General features: G+C 36.4%; 1 protein-coding gene across 1 annotated transcript in view; it reads left to right on the top strand.

The window, feature by feature from the left end:
- Nucleotides 1-2,621: 2,621 nt before the first annotated feature.
- RYR3 (ryanodine receptor 3) overlaps nucleotides 2,622-21,219 on the top strand; it is a 343,388-nt gene continuing 324,790 nt past the window's right edge. Inside the window, exon 1 of the mRNA XM_058162131.1 lies at nucleotides 2,622-2,747. Within this exon, the coding sequence (XP_058018114.1) occupies nucleotides 2,697-2,747 (51 nt within the window). The 5' untranslated portion in view covers nucleotides 2,622-2,696. The remainder of the gene's footprint in view (nucleotides 2,748-21,219) is intronic.

Raw genomic sequence — 21,219 nt, 5'->3', positions numbered from 1 at the left:
TCCTCTTAGGAATGGGGTGAGGTCAATAGTAGAAAGTTTTTGGTTAAAGCTTTTAGGATTATGGGAAGAGACCACAGAGTCAGGTAAAGTATTCCAAGCACTGATGATTCTGTTGCAGAAGTCATATTTTCTGCAATCTAGATTAAAGCGGTTTACATTAAGTTTAAATCTATTGGTTGCCCTTGTATTATTGCAATTAAAGCTGAAGTAGTCTTTGACAGGAAGGACATTACAATAGATGATTCTGTGAGTTAAACTTAGGTCTTGTCGAAGGTGACGGAGTTCCAAGTTTTCTAAGCCTAGGATTTCAAGTCTGGTGGGATAAGGTATTTTGTTGTTTTCAGAGGAATGGAGAACTCTTCTTGTAAAATATTTCTGGACACGTTCAATTGTATTGATGTCAGAGATGTGGTGAGGGTTCCAAACAGGTGAGCTGTATTCTAGAATTGGTCTAGCAAATGTTTTATATGCTCTGGTTAGTAGTGTGGTGTTTTGGAAAAGAAGCTACAAAATTAGGTTTACAACTCTTAGAGCTTTTTTGCTATGTAGTTGCAGTGGGCTTTGGCACTTAGATCATTTGACATGAAAACTCCAAGGTCTTTAACGGGATGGGGTCGTCTGTAAGGTAATGTCCATCTAGTATGTACTTAGTTTTAGGGGTTCATTTTTCCTATATGTAAGACTGAGCATTTGCTGGTTGAAATTTGGAGCTGCCAATTTTAGACCAAGCGGTTAGATGGTCAAGGTCGTTTTGAATGATAGAAGTGTTGTCTGTGGTGTTAAATAGTTTGACATCGTCAGCAAAGAGAACACAATTACTTGAGATATGGTCACAAAGATCATTAATGTATAGAATAAAGAGTGTTGGTCCAAGGGCGCTGCCTTGAGGAACGCCACTCTTGACAGGAACAGGATTTGATAAAGCATTGCCAATTTTGACCACTTGTTGTCTGTTAGACAGAAAAGCAGATATCCATTTGTGGAGGGGTCCTGAGATGCCATAGGATGTTAGTTTAAGGAGAAGTTTATCGTGTACTACTGAGTCAAAAGCTTTGCAGAAGTCTATGTAGATTGCATCTATTGATTTGCCTTGATCTAGATTTGAAGTCCATATGTTTTTGCAGTGGAGAAGTTGTAAGTTACATGATAACTTTTTCCTGAAACCAAATTGTTTGTTGGAGAGTAGGTTGTTAGTTTCTAAGTGTGAGGTAATGGATTGGTTGATGATAGATTCCATGACTTTGCAGGTGACGCAGCAAAGGGAGATCGGTCTGTAGTTTTTGACTAAGCTGGGGTCTCCTTTTTTGAAGATGGGGATGACTGTGGCTAGTGACTTGGGAAGAGAACTGGTAGTGAAAGCTTTATCAAAGATAATACTTAGGGGTTCAGCTATATTAATGGAAAGTTTTTTTAAGAAATATGCACATAGTCCATCTAGTCCAATAGAAAGCGATGGTTTTAAGTTGTGAAGAGCTTTACCAACTTTGTCTTCTGTGAAATCTATATGAGTTAAATCATCATAGTCATTGCTGGTTCGTTTGTGGAATGTTGGATATGTGTTATCGGAGTTAACAAAAACTGAGCCAAAGAAAATGTTGAAGAGGTTTGCTTTGACTGTTTCGTCATTGCATTCTTTGTTGTTAGAATCTTTTAGTGGTGGGATGGCAATGTGGCAATGTCTTCATTGCTGCTGAAAATCATATACTGTAACCTTTCTTTTGTTTTCCAGCATTATTCATTTCCTTTTTCAAGGCAAGCTTTTTAGTTTCTGTTTTGATGACTTTTGGAAAAGTGTATGTTGTAGGTTTTAAGAACATCTTTGGTTCACTCTTGCTACAAAACTTCAGAATCCAAAGATTGGAGGTATAGGAGGGAAAATAAATTAATCAGTTGTACTGAGACATAAATTCCACTGACTTCAGCAGAACTCATATCCTCCTACTCTACCCATATTGATAATTGTAGACTAGCATAGATCCCAGATAGATCAGGCTTCATAGCAATTGCTTTGTGGAAACTGTAGCTTATTTAACAGTTACACACAGTTCCTTTAGAGGCTGAAATTGTATCATCAGACAGAATTGCTGCTGCTTCTGTTTTAGATAAATAGATAATTTTGCCCATGCCTGAAACCTGCTGCTAAAATAATCACTCTCCTAGGCTGGTGACAGTCTGTATTTCAATCCTCTGAGATATTCATCAATAAGGGAAGAGTTGCTGATTGCGATACTTTTTTTTCCCTTTTCTTTTCTTTTTTCTAACACCGGGAGGAGGCAGACATTTGAAGCCACCAAGCAAAGCGGGAGGGAGAGCTTCGCTTTTCGCTGCCGTTTCCCCCTGATTGCGCTATTGAGAGACCTTTAAAAGGTGGTGGTGGGGGGGGGGAACCCTTGGAAATGTGGCGGGGAGGGGGCTTCCTGTAATGCCTTCCTGATCGGTTTCTCCCTAGAGAAGGGGGCAAGGCGGAAGCGGGGGGTTAGCTTGCTGTGAAATTGGGGAAGCAGCTCCGTTGGTTCTGGCGCTGAGGGGGTTGACTGACAGTCTGCAGTGCAGTGGAGTTGGCGGGGCTCCCTATATGGCTAAGGATTTAGCGAGATGCTAATGCCAATCGGGAAAAGGAGCTGAGGTGAGCCTGCGAGCTGCCGCTGAAGAGGCGATCGGAGGCTGAGCAGAGCGCCCCACCGCCACCCAGAGCCATGGCTGAAGGGGGCGAAGGAGGCGAAGACGAGATACAGTTCCTGCGAACTGTAAGTATCCGTGGGTGCATCTGTGTCGGTGTTTCTAGATCAGGAACCCGGTTCTTCTTTTTCCCTCCAGGTCTTCTGAGCGGGTTCTAAATAACTCCCCAGTCCCTGGGCTTTTTTTTTTGTTTTTTGTGGTGCTTAGGGGCGAGTCTTTGGGGAAGTGGAGAATCTTATTAACAAGCCCTTCGGAACCAGACCATCCCCTCGGGCATTCTGTCTCGCCTGAGATCTGCCCACCAGATCTCCTCGGATCGAGTGGGGCTGCTTCCAAAGCGAGAGAGTTGGCTTGGCCATTCCCAGGCTCCTTGTCAACTTTGTACTTGGGCTTTAGAAATGCGGCACGCCAGATAGATACCTGCCCTCTGAAACTTCTCTCCTGGTTTCTGCCGCTTCTCTGCGAAATCCGAGAAGGGTTGGCAGGGGCAAGGAGATCCGGGCTGCAATTTGCGAGCAAACCCCCCCCCCCAAAAATCTTCTTGCAACTTCCCACCCATTTCAGAGCAAGTTGAAAGAGCGATCTTGCCTAAACGCGCGAGGGCTTCCAAAGTAAATCAGCATCGTTTCCGAAGCTTCCTTTAAATGAATGCAGCACTTTTCTGAGAGAAGGAGTGTTGGGGCAGTGAAAGAAGCGAACGTGCTTCTCGGAATGATCCAAAAAGAGCTTTCACGTCCTGCCATAAGCTTTCCAAACAAACTGGAACGAAGATCTGATCCACGCGTTAACTTTACTGGGCTGTGGTGGAAAAAGACCCATTTCCGCCTTCTAGGTGAAATCCTCCGGGCTGACATATTTTGGTATTGGTTGGGGAAGAGTCCTGCTTACTTCTCCATTTTTCACCTTCCTTAGGAGCAACTCCATCAGGGTTCAAGTAGCCCTGTTGAGCTTGTAGCGCAACTTTTTTAAAAGGTGGGTTTCCAGCATAGATCTCATTATCCAAAATCAGCACCGCGTCGTTGTCAGCTGGTATTAGAGGAAGGGATAAGAGAGATGTGAGGAAGGTCCCACGGCTCTTGGGGGGAAAAAAAGATGCCAGCTGTGATAAAATATCACGCTCGCTTGCTTCTTGAAATTTCCTGATGGAAGAGCTAATTTTGGTGAAGAGCACTTTTGTTCTATAACATTTTCAGTGGCTTTATGAGATGGAACAGCCACCTGTCTATACAGGGAAGACGCTAAATATATATATCCTAGGCATCAGATGATTTATTGTATTTAATATTGTACTTTACTTCTTTTTGCTATTCCTCTGGCTTTGCACTTTCCAAAGTATATCTTTGATGTCCAATTCTTCCAAACAACTAAGATGCTTCATTTAATATCCCCACTGAATAATAAAGCCAAAAGCTTTTCCCCTTCCAGACAAATGATGTCTATCTTCTGCTTCCTGAAGTGGCTTCTGATGAAATGGTTATCTGCATTCTTTACCCAGCATGTAGAAACTCTTTCCATCTTTCAGTGAATTTGGAATATTTTTCAGCATATGATGTAAGGATATACTTGCTTTTAGGAAGCTTCTTCTTGGCACTAGTATATAGTGCAGAGATTGGACTGCTGTTTCTCCATTAACAGTACTCTCTTCTTCTTCTCCTTGCTCTTTCCAATCTTAATTTCCATCATAAAATCTAAACTGTAAGCATCCTTTCCCTCCCCCATATCAGAAAACTTATTCAGTGAGAGGGTAGTGACTCCTAATACTTTTAAAAAAATCTTTATACCATACCAAAGGAGCTGGTATGATTGATTAACCTCTGGCACATTACTTTGATTGCTGCAATCATATCAATATTAATTATTCCCTGGGCACAGCAACCATGTATTAAGGCATGCCCATATCATTAAAACATTTTTGCACCTGTGTTTCTAGCTTCTTGATTGGAATAGCTCATAGCAATCCTTAAACTTGTGACATTCTAATTTATAGGGGTTGGTTTTGGCTTAAATGTTAAGGAATAGCTTATTCCTATTCCTCTTAGACTGGCAATATAACTGTGGACGTGACAGGTCTGATTAGAGACAAGATTCATAGTAATAACCTTGAGAAGTGCTCTTTTCAACAGATAATTGTTGAATATAGACACTAGGATTTCCACATTTTTTCCCACTCATTGACAGCATCAGCTCTTTTGGCTCATGCTTTGCACTCTTTATTCTGATTTATTACCCAAATTGAGTAAAAATAACCCATATGATTTCATTATTGTACTTAGACACCTAATTTTTCAGATGTTATTTGGAAGCAGTTGCCCTCTGCCTTAGAAGTGGTTAACCAGTTCAATAGTACTAAACATTTCTGTTTAGCTTTACATTGGTTGTGTATTTTGATGTTCAGAAACTATGTTATTGTCAAAAATGCTCCTAAAGTAATACAGCACCAACTAAAACTGTTGGAACTTGTTTGTATCTACATTGGAAGGAAATTTTGCCACTTTTGACCATTTGATTTCATCACTTTGTTTTAAATATATTTAAAAGGACTTACCGGTATTTCCCAGTTTGTTGTATTGTTACATAATTTGCTTTATGCCTGATAAGCTTTTTTTTCTTTTCCAAATTTCATATAAAATGTGGAAAAAAGAACATATCAAGCCCAAAGCAAATTATGGACTACAGTTCAACAAAGGGGGAAATAAGTCCTCTAAAGTAGGGAATAGTGGACAATCAACCATTTGAATTAACATTGCAGATTTTGTGAACAGGATCACATATTTGAAAAATGAAAAGTAAATTGGTTAGCACATTTACTGCCTCATATAAGGATAGCACGATTAACAGGCTGATAAAAAGGTGCATTAAAGATTAGAAAAGCTAGGATTTAAAAATTAGGCATAAATACAGGCACCATAAGTACAGTAGGATTGTTGTGTGCAAGTGCTGGTGACAATGGTGATAGCAATAGCACTTAGAATTAAATACCACTCCATAGTGCTTTACAGCACTCTCTGGACAATTTACAGTGTCAGCATATTGCTAACAATCTGGGTCCTTTTTTACGAACTTCATAAGGCTGGAAAGCTGAGTTAACCTTGAGCCAGTCAGGATCAAATTCCAGAGGGCAGAGTTAGCCTGCAACACTGCATTTTAACCACTGCACCATCAATGGCCATCAGTGATCAATGATGATCAGTGTTACCCAAGTGGGGCTCAAACAGGTGAATCTCTTTTGGTAGTGAATATGCTTCAGGATTGGACCATTTCTTCATTGAATCTCTTATTGGCTAATTTATAGGCTTAGCTAATTGGGTGGTGATTTCGTAGATACTTATCCATAGAGCCCATGAAAGGGCAAGAAGAACAAGTGAGGAAATGTACATCAGAATGGAAAGCCCACAACTTACATAGTTGCATCAGAAAATGGGCACAAATATGTTGTGTTCTTGTGTTTACTGCATATATGTCATCTTGACATTATTTTGATTCACTATAAATGTTTCTGTGTTTAAGAGAAGTTCTCTTTAATCATTGGAAGAAGCACATAATTGTTTTTAGTTTAATTGAGAGGGAAAAACCTCATAAACAATTAGGCTTTGACTATTTTCTTTTGGCTGAATTCCTAATAATTTTTCAGGCTTCTGCTTCTGCGGTTTTTGAGAATTGTAAAGATTTGGGGGGCAGAATGTAAGGATGCCAATAGCAGATGCAAAGTACAATTATGTGTGAACCAAAACTCAGCATATTTCAACACCTCTATAATGCTGTGCCTGGAAACTCTCTCTTTCTCCCCCCCTCCCTCTCCTTCTCTTTCATATTCTGTATATTGTGATTGAAATTATAGTCTCTTCAATCTTACTTTAAAAAGTCGTGGAGTAAAACAATATTATTACTGCAAAGAAAACATATTTCTCAGATAATGGCTTGTAAAGGCCACAAAATAGACTATGGGATAAAACAAATTTTAAATTAGAGACATTCTGGTACACATTACATAAGTTAATAGAATAGATTGGGCAGGTGTGATTGGACACACAAGGAATTTGTCTTGGTGCATATGCACCAAGACACATTTGTCAAGAATCATAAGGTACAACACTTAATGACAGTCACAGGGAAACAGTCAATATAAATCTTAAGAATATCAGTAACAAGTTTATAGTCATACAGTCATAAGTAGGAGGAGATGGGTGATAGGAATGATGAGAAGATTAATAGAAATGCAGACTTAGTAACTAGTTTGACAGTATTGAGGGAATTATTTGTTTAGCAGAGTGATGGCATTCAGGAAAAATTGTTCTTGTGTCTAGTTGTTCTGGTGTGCAGTGCTCTATAGCATCATTTTGAGGGTAGGAGTTGATGCGAGGTGTCCAGGATGCGAGGTATCTGTAAATACTTTTACAGCCCTCTTTTTGACTCGTGCAATATACAGGTCCTCAATGGAAGGCAGGTTGGTAGCAATTGTTTTTTCTGCAGTTCTAATTATCCTCTGTGTTTGTATCTGTTTTGTTGGGTTGAAGAACCAAACCAGACAGTTATAGAGGTGCAGATGGCAGACTCAATAATTCCTCTGTAGAACTGTATCAGCAGCTCCTTGGGCAGTTTGAGCTTTCTGAGTTGGCATAGAAAGAACATTCTTTGTTGTGCTTTTTTGATGACGTTTTTGATGTTGGGTGTCCATTTTAGATCGTGAGATATGGTAGAACCTAGAAATTTGAAGGTCTCTACTTTTGATACTGTGCTATCTAGTATTGTAAAAGGTGGTAATATGGGAGGGTTTCTCCTAAAGTCCACCACCATTTCTATGGTTTTGAGTGTGTTCAGTTCCAGATTGTTGTGGTCGCACCATAGGCTAGTTGTTCAACCTCCCATCTGTATGCGGATTTATCATTTTCTCAAATGAGACCGATCACTGTTGTGTCATCTGCAAACTTCAGTAGTTTAACAGATGGATCGTTTGAGAAGCAGTCATTGGTATAGAGAGAGAAGAGAAGTGGAGAGAGCACACAGCCTTGTGGGGCCCCTGTGCTAATTGTACAGGTATCTGATGTGATTCTGCTTAGCTTCACCTGCTGCTTCCTATCTGTTAAGAAGCTTATGATCCATTTATAAGTGTGTTCAGGTACTGCTAGCTGGTTTAGCTTAGTTAGAAATATTTCTGGAATGATGGTGTTGAATGCTGGACTAAAGTCTACAAAGAAGACCCTTGCGTAGGTCTTTGGAGATTCAAGATGTTGTATGATGTAGTGCAGAGCCATATTAACAGCACCATCTGTTGATCTGTTTGCTCAGTATGCAAATTGTAGGGGGTCTAACAGAGGATCCGTGATGGTTTTCAAGTGAGATAGCATGTCTAGTTATGAGTAAGTCTTACTTACTTGGTTTATGCGATATCTTAAGGCATAATATGACTTTGGTTTAGTATATTATATGTTCCCAGCATTATGGTTTAGCACAATATGTTAACCCTGCTTAATCACAAATCATGAAGAAAACTATGGCTTAGAATATTGGATAAACTCACAGTGTCCGGTGGAGTTTATCTCTAATTATGTATGTATAAAATAAGAATCTTGCTATCTAGCTGCTATAATACAGCTGCCTGAAGAACAATTTTTGGAGCTATTTCATGAGTTGACTTGAATTAGATTCTGTAAATATTCAACTATTGCTTACATTTCCCTTCAGTTTTCAATCCTAAATAGATGTTTGATGGCAGTGAAATAGGATTTTGATGTAGGGTCTCTGATGCTTCCGTTGTTTGAGATGAAACAATCTGAACGTACTCAGTGCATTGTTAATGTTATTTATATGCTTGGCTGATTTACTGGATTATCATTAGTGTGTTTAAGGTCAAGCTGGGAATCAGTCTTGTATTTCTTCCTATACTGAGTCTTTGGGAAATTATTGGGAAACTAGAAACTGCAAGAAAGGCTGCAGAAATAAGGAATAAAATTTAATTCTATATTGTAATCAAGATATTGCACCATGCTGAAAATGAATTGTACATGTTCCATAAAGACAATTAGAATAGTGGGGAAAAGATATATCCATGCAGAGTTTTCATTTTTCCTGGCTTACCTTACCTTCTATTCCTGGAACATAGGCAAAGCTTCGCCGGGGGGTGGGAGGTACTTTTCTGCTTATTCCATGCATGCAGTCCCAAAACTTGAAGCCATACTCATGGTCTATACAGATAATTGACTATTGCTATGTCTATTGTAAACAAATAAATATACATGCCTCAAAATGAAATTTAGAACTATAGGTTGGAGAAATGTTTTCAGATAAACATTTAAAATAATACTCATGAAATTAACTTGCCATCATTTGCCAATGAACTAGTGATGTTAATACTTTCTGAAAGATTACACGGAAGTAAATTTGTCGTAATTGCTGGAAGCCCAATGTCCAAAGAGAGAGATTGAGAGAGAGAAAGAATTTTGATTTTGCTGGGGATAAATCAGATATGACAGATATTGTCATTTTGTTCTATTTGTGAGTTTTCCTGGGGCATCTTATTGGCCACAGCTGGAAAAAGAATGTACCTTCAGTATCTTCACAACAATTTTAGAAAAAAAGACATCATTTCTGATTTGTAAATCATGAATTCACGTAACACTTAAAGTCAAAGCTAATCATGGTGCTATAGAAATATTTTCAGGATAAAACCCACACTTGGCCTTCAAGTGACATCTTGGAGCAACACTTTAACAAACAAGTGGGCCATAACAAAGATGTAGGTACTATTAGCCGCTCAATGAGACAAGAATGAAAATGGCTATAAATTATACTGTATCTGTATTTGTGTTCCAAAAATGATAACCCTATCAGATCCTTGACAGTTTCTGAATGAGTAATAATGATAGAACCAAATTTCTACTCAGTCAGATTTAAATGTTTTATGCTGTAGCATCATCTCAGAAGTGGAAACAGATTTACTATTATCTTTAGCTCTATAATATCCATTAATAACATTAGATTGTTTCTATTCTCTGTATTTCTTCTGCCCATTGAAAGAGGGCACAGAATTAAGTAAAAATCTTCCATCCATTGACAGCCCTGATAGGCACATCCAGGACAAAAAAATAAATGTATTTTAAAATTAAAATATAATGAAATATATATAGTTAATGCAATTACTCCCATATATACCATACTTTCCCTCTCCTGGTTGATAAATTTTGCAGGGGTTCTAGGAACTAAGCCTAACGCATTGGTGGCACTTCATGTGACACTGGGGGGATCAGATTGTGAACCCCTTTTTATATATGACCCAATCCCCAGTACCTTACTCTTTTAATGTAAGCAGTGATCATTTTCTTTTTTTTAAAAAAAAAGTTTTATTGGATTTTTTAAAATATACGTTAATATCAATACATGAACAGTGTGGCTTCTGTGTATAATTCATTTTGATGCAAACAGCAATAATACTAATAATAATAATTGTTTACATTAATCAAGTTTAACATTAATCAAGTTTATATAATCCTAGTATTGATATACATGATTGTTTTTTAGAGTAATTATTCAATATTTCAATGTTCCATTTTAATGCCAATGATATTCTTAAGCATATAGTCATACCATCTTTCAACCTCTAATCTTTCCATCTAATTATTACTTATATTCTATTATATATCCTCTAATACACAATGTAAGCTGCCCTGAGTCTTCGGAGAAGGGTGGGATATAAATGTAAAAAAAAAATATTACCATTTCTTATTTCTACCTCTTATTCTAACTTCTAATCAGGCCACCATTACTAGTCCTAGCGTTTATACCCTTGTTTATATTAAGACATAGTCCTTCATTATTTGGTTGTTCCAAGTCACAATACGCCATTCCAGTAGCAGTCATCCTATTTTTTAAACATACCTAATAATATCATCTTTCAACCTCCAATCTTTCCATCTAACTCTTGCTTTATATAAATATGTGTATTCTTATTTCTACTTCTATTTTAATTTTTAATCAGGTCATCATTGTATTAACAAAGAAAGAAAGAAAGTAAAGATAATTCCTTTCTATCCATCATCTCTTGCCCATTTTAATACATCAATCCTTATTCGTTTTTTGGCTTGCCTCCCATACTCCTCTCTTGGATCTTTATCTCTATCAACATCTGTGTCATCATCATTCAATCTGAATATTTCTCCCATCTCTATCCTCCTAAGCTGCCAGGTCTCCCGAGTATCCACCCAAACCCATATCTTCCTTTCAAAAGTATCTTCCAGCTTATCCGATTCCAATTTTAAGTCTCTTAAGGTACTTTTCCCTTGGTTTATTTCATCAATCATATTATCTTTATCACCTTCTCCTTCTCATCCTCTTGTTTTGTTTGTTGATTTGTCTATTCTATCTTTTCTTCCATTCTTTCTACTGTCTCCTCTCTTTCCTGGACTCTTCGATCTTCATTCATTATCAGTTGTAGCATATTTTCTATTTTCCCATTTATGTCTTGCGTTAGGGTCTATTTCTCTGTGATTTTTTGTCATAGTACCCCTAATGCTTTGAAACTTCAACACCATTTCTCTCATTTCCCCCTGATGGTGCATCTTGTCTTATTTTAATAAGTCCCGCTCTTACTTAAGTCCAAAAACAATATTTTCAAATCCAATGTTGCTCCTCAGAAAGTTCAATAATCATAGTTCTTTATATCTCAGGATTAATAATCAGTTCCATTTAAGTAATCCAGGCAGCCTCCACGAATCAAGAGTCACTTTTCTTTACTTAAAAGTCTTCCTTATTCTCACAATAGAGTCTCCAGTAATCATAAAGTGGATAGTTATAAAACAGTAAATATCACCACAGTCCTCCAGATGAATGTTATTTATTTCTCTTGAGAATTTTCCTAGTCTTGTAGGGGTATGGTATATGTTCCATTCACCAGTAGATGGCACCCTCAGCTTAGGTTTCAGCATTGTTTCAGTTGTGATAAATTGATTAATCCAAATTTAGTTCAAGCAAAATTGGCTATTCAAGTATATTCAAGTAGAGTGAAGCATTTTATAATGCCTTTCCAAAACAATGCCTACCCAGTTTAAGAATCCAATTTTCTATATTTTAAAAGGTCTTTAGCTTTTCTCCCCTTAGTGTCAGGGTTCCAAGGAACACCCTTCTTACACTTCTTAACTGCCACTTAGTTCCTTTCTTTTGGGATTTTTCTCTCTATGGTAGTTCGCACTTTTAAAAAATAATTCTAAGAGTCTCTTTTTCTGAATTTTCCTCTTTCTTTCTTTTCTTTAAAGTTAGGGTCTAAATAAAAAGGAATTTTCTCACCCAGCTCCAATCACGGTTCATCTGCATCACTCCTCCACATTTCTTTATTGCCCCAGCTTCGTGGCAGCCATGATGGCTGCCTCTTCTTTTCATTGAGGGTGTGGAAAGAAGCCCTGAGTCCAGCAGGAGAGTTGATGCTTTCCCCAAACTACAGGGCACCCCTCTTTTTTTCACTACCCCTACAGGGTGGCTTTGGCTCCTTTCGGAACCCTCTAACAGAAAGAACTAGGTGTGGGAGCGTGGAGACCCAGTCCTAACGTCTGATATCGCCGTGACGTCAGCCGGAAGTCACAGTAATCATTTTCCTGATTCATGCACATTTCCCCCTTGTAGCAGAGAAGCACAATATTTAAAAATAAATTAGGAATAACATTTCAAAAATTAGGAAGAACAATTTCAAAAATCATTAACACTGCTATAGCTGATAAATGTTTGAGCAGGTGTATGAATTGAACTATATTAAATGATTGTACGAAGCGATTGTACATGAGTTGAAAATGGCCATTTGACTATTGTATTAATAAAGCATTTAGAGCAATGTTTCTCAGTTGTGGCAATTTGAAGATGTGTGGACTTTAGTTCCCAGAATTTCCCAGCCAGCCTTGTTGTTGAAGTCTGCACATCTTCAAGCTGTCAAGTTGAGAAACACTAATTTAGAGTTTAATGTATATATATTTTCTTAAAATTGAAAGAAAGGAAAAGTAAGTAGTTCACTTTCATGATATTCAACAGAATCATCATGTATTTGGTTAATATTGGATCAGAATAACAATAGAGCCATTAAAAGTAAGTTACAGTGAAAAGAATTATACTATATATCTATTCAAGTCAGAGTTGTTATGTATCCATGTAGAGAAGAAAAATGAGGCTTGGTAAGAGCATAATCCAATTAGTAGGGTAGTAAAGTCATGCATTCAAGAAATGTCAGGTCACAAAGTTTGCAGAGTAAGAAAGGAGAAAACCAAGAAGGCAGGTTTTTGGATTGCAGGGAACTTTAGAATCATGAAAAAGAAAATTTCTAACAGCAAACTTCTATCATCTTTAAAAAAAACCCACAAAAGTAGAATTTTAGCTGCCAGAGAATCTGAGTAGCTTGTTCCAATAAAATATTTATGGAGCTAAGAGTCAGACCCAAAGAACAATAAGGATCAGTAAAATTCAGAAGGCAAGACTTGCAGAACCAGCCAGATTTTTTTAAAAAAAAGTATTTGATATCAGGAGGGAAAAGGCTTGAAGATAGAAGATTCTTAACTGAAAGGTTGTATTGTGTCATTCACCTAACAAATATCATAGATACCGCTCAGCAAAATCCAAAAGCATTTTGTGATGAAATCTGATGTAATAACTTCTAAGAGGAAATATATAGAATATATATTTAAGACATATTTTCATGTTGGGTTTTTTCCAATTCTGTGATGTCAGAAACCTGGAGAAAATTCACTTGCACTGAGAGTAATGTTGCTAGAATATCCCCCAAATTATCCCAGAATACATAAAGATCCATCAGTATAGCAACAAATCTGATATTCTAGCTTCGTCACTGGAAGAGCTTCATAGTCATAGGACTTTAGGGAATGAGGGTTTCCAGAAAATCAGCTGGTATAACAATGGTAAATAAGTGCAATGATGTGAGAAAGATCTTTAATTTTCTTTCTTTAGTGATTTTAACTGCAGCAAAATTGCTAAGAGATCCTTTGTAGAGGCTGAATATCTATCAGTAAACATGCACATAATTCTGCAGCCTTAGTCCCACAATCAGATATGACTAGTTGCACTGATCACCGAAATGGTGGATATAGATGACATGCTAAATAGTGATTCATTTAAAATATATGTGATAGTTTCTCCTCTGGGTAGCCAAACCAAAGGAAACAGGGAGGGAAAAAGCATGAACAGAGGAGTTGGCCGGGTTCATTTTTACAAAATCTGCTAAACTACAGATTAGTATTGCCTCTGAACACAGCCACTGTGTTCCAATAACAGCAAAGAGCAAGCAACTTGCCAGTCGGGGTTTTTAGGCTATCCCCAAGTTAATTGCCATGTGTTTGATGAGCAACTTTTTGGCTGCAAGGCCAGTCCTGAAACATTAAGAAATCCATCAGGATCAGGACTGTTTTGGCATTTATCTTGCCCTAGGAAATATGGACTGAGACATCTTTTTAAAATAACCATGAACTGACAACGTAATTACAACATAACATCTCAGAAAAGTCTGTTTTGTGGCAGCTACTGGACTGATCGTGTTTGATTTTGAAGGATCATGCTACGTTGTGTCTGCAATTTTCAATTTCCAAGATATGTGTAGCTTAAAATTCTCCTGAGCAAGTCCTCAAGTCCTGATTCTCACTTAAGAATGATGCAGACATCTTGATGTCTGAAAATAGTGTAGGATCATGACATGGATGGGTCACAGAGCTTTCTTTCTCACAGTCACACAGATCACACAGCTCTCCTTAACAAGCTGTGTGTTTATCCTCGCAGTTTCCTAGTTTCCTCTTCATGTCCTCATTTTCTTTCAACAGACAAGAGCAAGACTGGCTGCTGAGATAAAGCTTCTTCATTAAAACATTGTACCCTGGATTGCAAAGTCTGGGCATGCATTTCACCAATGCCTTTCACGTGTTAGGGTAGTTTTAGATCCCTTTGCGGAAAAGTAATAGTTTTATAATGCTGTTATAAATTAGGGAGTGCTTAATCATGAACTTTGAATAATTGTTTCAGTATTGTTCTTCAGAAATTCTGTCTCTTATCGTCATATGACCTACCACAGAAAGTTGAAGGATGCAGAGTCTGGGTTCCTGTTAAGAATTTTGCTGCACTGTTTTATTCTTTTTTTCCCCCTTCGGTAAAGACACTAGAATATATTTATGTACATATATAAATGTCCAGCTGTTTTATTCTTGTTAAGCTTGTGGGCAAAATAATGATCTGCAAAGAACTGTCGGATGATATGCCCTTATATTTTAAGGTGCTATGCCTATTGTTATTGTCAGCCACTTTGTTGCTATGCTGTCATGCTCTATATCAGCTTTTCTCAACTTTGGCAAAATTAAGATGTGTGGACCATTTCCTAGAATTCTCATCTAGGATGAAGCAAGATGGAAACCAGTTGAAATCCATACATTTTAAAGATTGAGATACACTGCTCTATATGAAAATAAGAATTGGATTTACAGTCTTTTTCCTAATCTTAAATTCAGGTTCATTGAATATCTAAAAAGCTAACTTGCCATTTATGATGTATATCTCTAAAATTGCATTCTACCCCTGTAAGCTTTGTTTAACTGAACAGAGCCTCAAGGCTCTATTGTATGCTTCATGTTTGGAATATCCCTATTTTGCAGCAACTGCGCAGAAGTTCATACCTTTCGTTAATGAACAGATACTGTTTGCTAGCTGCTTCTTAGACCTGCAGATGACCTTGGCTCTCTTTCTGTAACTTTCTTTCTCAATTACAAAGAATGCTCAAGAAGAATCTTGTACCACCTCCATTTCAAAATTGAGTTGGGGGGAGGGGAGGTGGCGAGAAATCTTGACAATTGCTAGCTTTTCAAAAACAAGGATTTCTGTTGAATCCTTGGTACTCTCTGAGTTTGGGTGTTTGCTTGCAGACTTTTCATTACCTGCCTAGTAGGGCATTGCCAAGTCATAGAAGATCAGATAAAACGTAAAAGGCACAATTAATTAGGATTAAAAAGGAAGAATACAGTTGTTCTAGATTATCTAAAAAGTATTAGAGTAAATACTATGACACACCTTACAAACTATAAAACAGTGCCTGACTATGGTCAAGAAAATAAAATCAGATTGATTTGATAATAACAACTTAAGGTAAAACAAATCAGAATGATATTTAGTGAAGAATGAAAATAATAATTGTTGGGGGGGGGGTTGATGTAGGGAGGGTAATACAGAATGTTACATTTTTTTTTCTATTTTTCCTCCATCAGATGGACAGTCTCTGTTCAAAGGAGATCTATTGCTATCTTCCTTCAGTAATGGTTGTTGGGAGGTTTCTTTTCAATTAATGCCATCCATAATAGGGATTTGGAGATAGCTGGATACAAGTTGTTCAACATTATTTGATAATCCTTATTGAATGCCTCTAATTATTTGCCTTCTTAATTTTGCAATGTCTTATTTGTCTTACAGCAGCATCTGGCATCTTTCACATCATTCATTGTGTGTAATTCATATGCATCTGATGCCAGGCGTCATTAATTCTTGTTTCACATCTACCATAACGTTCACTGTATTCTGTGAGCTTGCTTTGTTTGTTTGTTTGTTTGCAGTGCTTGGTTTGGAAAGGTGCTTTGACTCATCACATTTCTGTTAGGACTTGAGACCTGGGGTTGGCAAGGTTGGAAACAGAAATCTGGAAACAGATAAGTTTTAACTAAAGTTGATACCTAAAGATTGTTTTACTTTCAACAGTCCAGGCAAAGAAATCAGCAAGAAGCAGTCTATTATGACAAAAGGGCAGAAAAAAATAACACAGAATCAAAAGCCCAAGACACAAATACATATATATTCTAGATTCTTAAGTCTAGAGTAGCTGATTCTCATTTTTACTAGGTAGTTGTATCTACTTTTATCTATTCTACACGTATCCTTGCCTAGTCTTTGTTGTTGCTTTGAGAACTTCGAAATGCAATCTGAGATCCCAAAGGTAAAGAATTATAGTTCAGGCCTATATGTAACATCTCCCTGTTATTCTGTCTTAGCTAAGGTGTGGATCCATATAGTATAAAATTATTTTTAAATCTACTTCAGTAAGAATTTAATATAAAAACTGTATTTTATTAATAATATTCTAAATTATGTTGGAGAGCTAGAACCAGGTTATTACAAACTTTCTACTGTTGTGACAAAGACCATTTAGTTACTCCTTTTGGTGGAAAGACTTTAAAAAAGACATTGTTAATACTTATTGCTTGTAGAGCTTTATTATCTCATTTTTCCCGGACATACAAAATCAGCAACAATTAAAAGTTTAGTGAAATATTAGAAAACTAAAGTGTATGTTAAAAATGAAGGAAAAGAATCTTGAACAATCCTTCATCTAAAGGTAATTTCATTTATTCATTCATCATTCATTAATTTCATTCATTGATCTCTTCCAAAAGACATCAACGTGCAGTTAAGCAAAATGTAAATATAATGTGTCCATATTAGTATACCTCAACAAATGGGAGATCATTTAACAGGTACTTGCTGTTATGAGGAAGCTAAGCTACACTGGATACATCTAGTTTAGATAACAATGGTGATTTTCCAAATCATATATGACTTGCAGGTAACAAGAGGGCAAATTCAAACTGGCATTTCCTTATATAACATGACATTTTGAAATCAGTCCTCTGCTTTTTTTTTTTTTAAAGATATAGAGTCAAATAAATAAACATGCATTGGCTCATATGTTTTTTCTTATAGTTGACCTTGCAGAAACAAAACTCTGAAAATCATAACAATTCACACATAGATGTCTTGTGGAAGAAATTAGTCATACTGTGACTATGATGCTTGAAGTTTGTCCACTCTCTTTTTTAACGTTTTGTAAAGGAAGTTTAGATAGTATTTGAAATGTAAACAAAATGAAAGGAAGTTGGCATGCTGTCAAGTAAAGCAATAGCCTCCTGAATAATTTTTATTTCCCAAACTGTCCTTAGTTCCACCTAAGCCACATCTGCATTGCTAGAAAATAAAGATAAAGGATGGTTGCACCCCAGTGCTTTGTTTGAGAATGCCAATAAATGGACACAATGAAGTTTGGGGTCACTTGTGTGGGTTATGATTAGGGTTTGTCTTTCTTGCTAAGACTTGTTCCCAAAATGTCAGATGTTCTAGTTGTCCCCAAAAGGATGACTTTCATTGGTTACAAGAGCACAGGTTATTTGTATTTTTTTGTATGTGTGTTCTAATGAGAAATATATCTAAAGAATTCTATTGTAACTTAGCGGAAAGTATCAATCATGATGTACTTGAATTTTACTTGTATATAAAAGTTTAGGATAGCATCATTTATTTACAGTTCCATAATGAATGTCCTTTTAATTATGTAAGAAATCTTGATGGCTTTGAGGATGGAATAATGTTACAAATCGTTTATATGGGCATATTATATTATTTTCCCTTAAAAGTTTTTTAAAAGAGCCACATGATTTAGTCTTTTGTCCAATTTTGTAAAGGACAGTTTTAACCTACCCTGATTTTATCCAATTTTAAGAGAATCTCAGAGCTGTAATACAGTATTAAGTGATATTCTCCTCTCTAAGAGGAGGTACTGGACATATTTGCTTTTCTTTCGAAATAAATGTGATTTATGAATCCAAACAAATTATTAAATTTATTGATAATATAGGGAAAGAAGCCAAAATCCAGATATGGTTCATAAACTTGTTTGTTTTCACCATCAATTAATGGATTTGCATTTGTTTGGAGATCCTAGCAGGAAAAAAACCGATTGTATATTCTTGACCAAAGGGTGGCACACTCCTGCCATAACACTTTCACCTGCTTTGCTGTCAACCCTGGTTGTAACCACAATAGTTACGTGTAGTGTTGAGGTGCTGGCCTAGTAACCAGGAGATTGTGAGTTCTAGTCCTGCCTTAGGCATGTAAGCTGGCTGGGTGACTCTCATCCCAGTACAACTCACAGGGTTATTATTGTGGGGAAAATAAGTGAAAGAAATATGTACAATTTTAAATATTAATACTGGAAATTTCTATAGGTTTCCAGTGGTTTATATGATAAGATTCCAAACAATACATGTACTGTCATATTCCTTTTAGGAGTACAGCAGATCAAGACCAAAGATGTCAGTATCATCTTTGTAAAATTACACACACAGAGAATCACACACATTTATATAAACATTCACACAGACAAAATAAATCTTCATAGTTATTCCCCAAGAAGATCAATAATTGAAATAATTGAATGTTCAGTCCTACACTAGAAGAATAAATTGGCTTTTGCATGAATTACATGCTCAGTTCCCTTTCTTATCATCAATCGACATCCCAAATGAAGCAAGTAAATTGAAGCTTGCGTCAGCGTATAATTATTAAATACTGTAGTTCTAAGTCAATGAGTTTAGGAATACTTGAAAAAGTATATAGCTACAACAAAATGGAAAACTTTATTATTCACTTACAAAAATATACTCTCTCTGTGTGTGTGTGTGTGTGTGTGTGACAGAGAGGGAGAGGGAGAAGGAGAGAGAGAGAAGTTTGTATGGGTTTAAAAAAGAAAAAAAGAATGTCATTAACCCATAGAACTACAGGTAGTCCTTGACTTATGACCACCATTGAACCCAAAATTTCTTTTGCTAAGTGACACAGTTGTTAAGAGAAATTTGCCCCATTTTATGATATTTCTTGCCACAGTTGTTAAGCGAATCACTGCAGATGTTAAGTTAGTAACATGATTGTTAAGTGAATCTGGCTTCCCTATTCACTTCACCATTTAGAAGGTCACAAGACCCTGGGACACTGCAACTATCATAAATATGAGTCACTTGCCAAGCATCCAAATTTTGATCGTGTGATCATGGGAATGCTGCAACTGTGATAAGTGTGAAAAATAGTCATCACTCACTTTTTTCAATGCAGTTGTAACTTTGAACAGTCACTAAATGAATTGTTGTAAGTGGACAACTACCTGTTTTATGCAATATTTCAGTGAAGAAGCCAAGATCTTTCATTAACACTCCAAATTGTGCTCTCCGGATAAGGACTGAAAATTTCTGGGAGTGCTGGTCTCAAATCACCTGAGGAATACCAATTTGGAAAAATAAATACCAATCACCTGAGGAATACCAATTTGGAAAAATGTTTTAACTTAATTTTAATTCAATTTTAATGTATTAATTTATTTATAATTTTAAATTTTAAGGATTTTATATCGGTCTATGACCGTTTTAGTTAATTAGGCCGGTTAAATATTTCGTTTTAAATGTATTTTAAATTTGGGATTTATACTGTGTATAAAGAAATATAATTGTCTTTGTTCATTGTTCTTGTTTTTAAAAGATAGGCCCATAAAGGAGGCAGTGCAGAATTTCATCAAAGTATGAATAGAAGGCAAGAAGCAGGAAATTGGATAAAAGGGAAGAATATTAAAAGAAACTTTTCCTATAACTATAACTCTATTTGGAGTAATAGAGTTAATAATAATTACTCCAAATTTATTGCTCATAGAATCCTTGTGGATATGCCATTTTTAAACTGTAATCACTAACCAAACTGGGGGTGGGGAAATGTAGGTGTAAATACCATATCATTCCTTTTTACTTCCTCCTTTTGTTTTCTTTCACTTATATTGATAATACTGTCGTGACTCATCTTCCAAGGTAGTCCATAGCTGTTCTGCATCCTTTATCTTGTATTTGGACTTTGACAGATGTTGAATACATCCTTGGCAGCAGCATAATCCGACACTGGTGCCAGTCAACACCACATAGATGGCTAGACAGAATCAAGATATTTTATTTGTGTTACTTTAAGGTTTTGTAAAATGTGAAAAAGCCTCAGAGAGGTGATAAACAATCTCAATTCTCTAAGCCTGTATATTTTTTTATGAGCAAAAGGAAGTGGTTCCGTATTAGTTTTTAGTAAAGGAGATCACTCTGGAAACAGTTGTGTTCAGTGCAATTCAGAAAAATAAAAAGATGCCGAGACTTGAGGAAATTACATATTAAGCAAAATTAGACAGCTTTTTCACAGGTTTGATGACCTCATTTTGTCTATTTCTGTCTGTTAAAAGCAGAGATTATTTTAGAAACGCTAGCAGAATTTATGCATAAATACACAAATAAAGGTTACCTTATGTTACCTTACAAAAGAAAGTTAGCGTGCTAATTGATTAAAAAGCAATAATTGAATTACTGTATCAGCTTTAATGTTAATACCCACTCTCCATAATTCTTTTTTCATACCTATGTTTGGTTGACATTTTATTTTTAAAAATGTTGTAATAATTTCAACCCAGATAAGTTATTTTGATGAAAACTGTCAGAAAGATACGGTTTTTCTAAATCTTTCTTTTCATGCTCTGTGCCATTTGCTACAAAAATTGATTTACTTCTGAATACTTTGCAGAGCTAGAATCTAGAAATAGTCCTCGGATTATGACCATAACTGAGCCCTCAATTGATGTAATGGTGCTTAAGTAGGTCATCATGTGACCATATTGGATTTTATTACCTTTTTTGTGGCAATTGCTAAGTGAATGTGGCAGTCATAAAGAAAGCCAATGTTCAC

Source organism: Ahaetulla prasina, chromosome 1 (genome assembly GCF_028640845.1).
Source record: "Ahaetulla prasina isolate Xishuangbanna chromosome 1, ASM2864084v1, whole genome shotgun sequence".
Taxonomy (NCBI): domain Eukaryota; kingdom Metazoa; phylum Chordata; class Lepidosauria; order Squamata; family Colubridae; genus Ahaetulla; species Ahaetulla prasina.
Note: the sequence above shows the minus strand (reverse complement) of the source record. Positions and strands in the feature narration are given on the sequence as shown.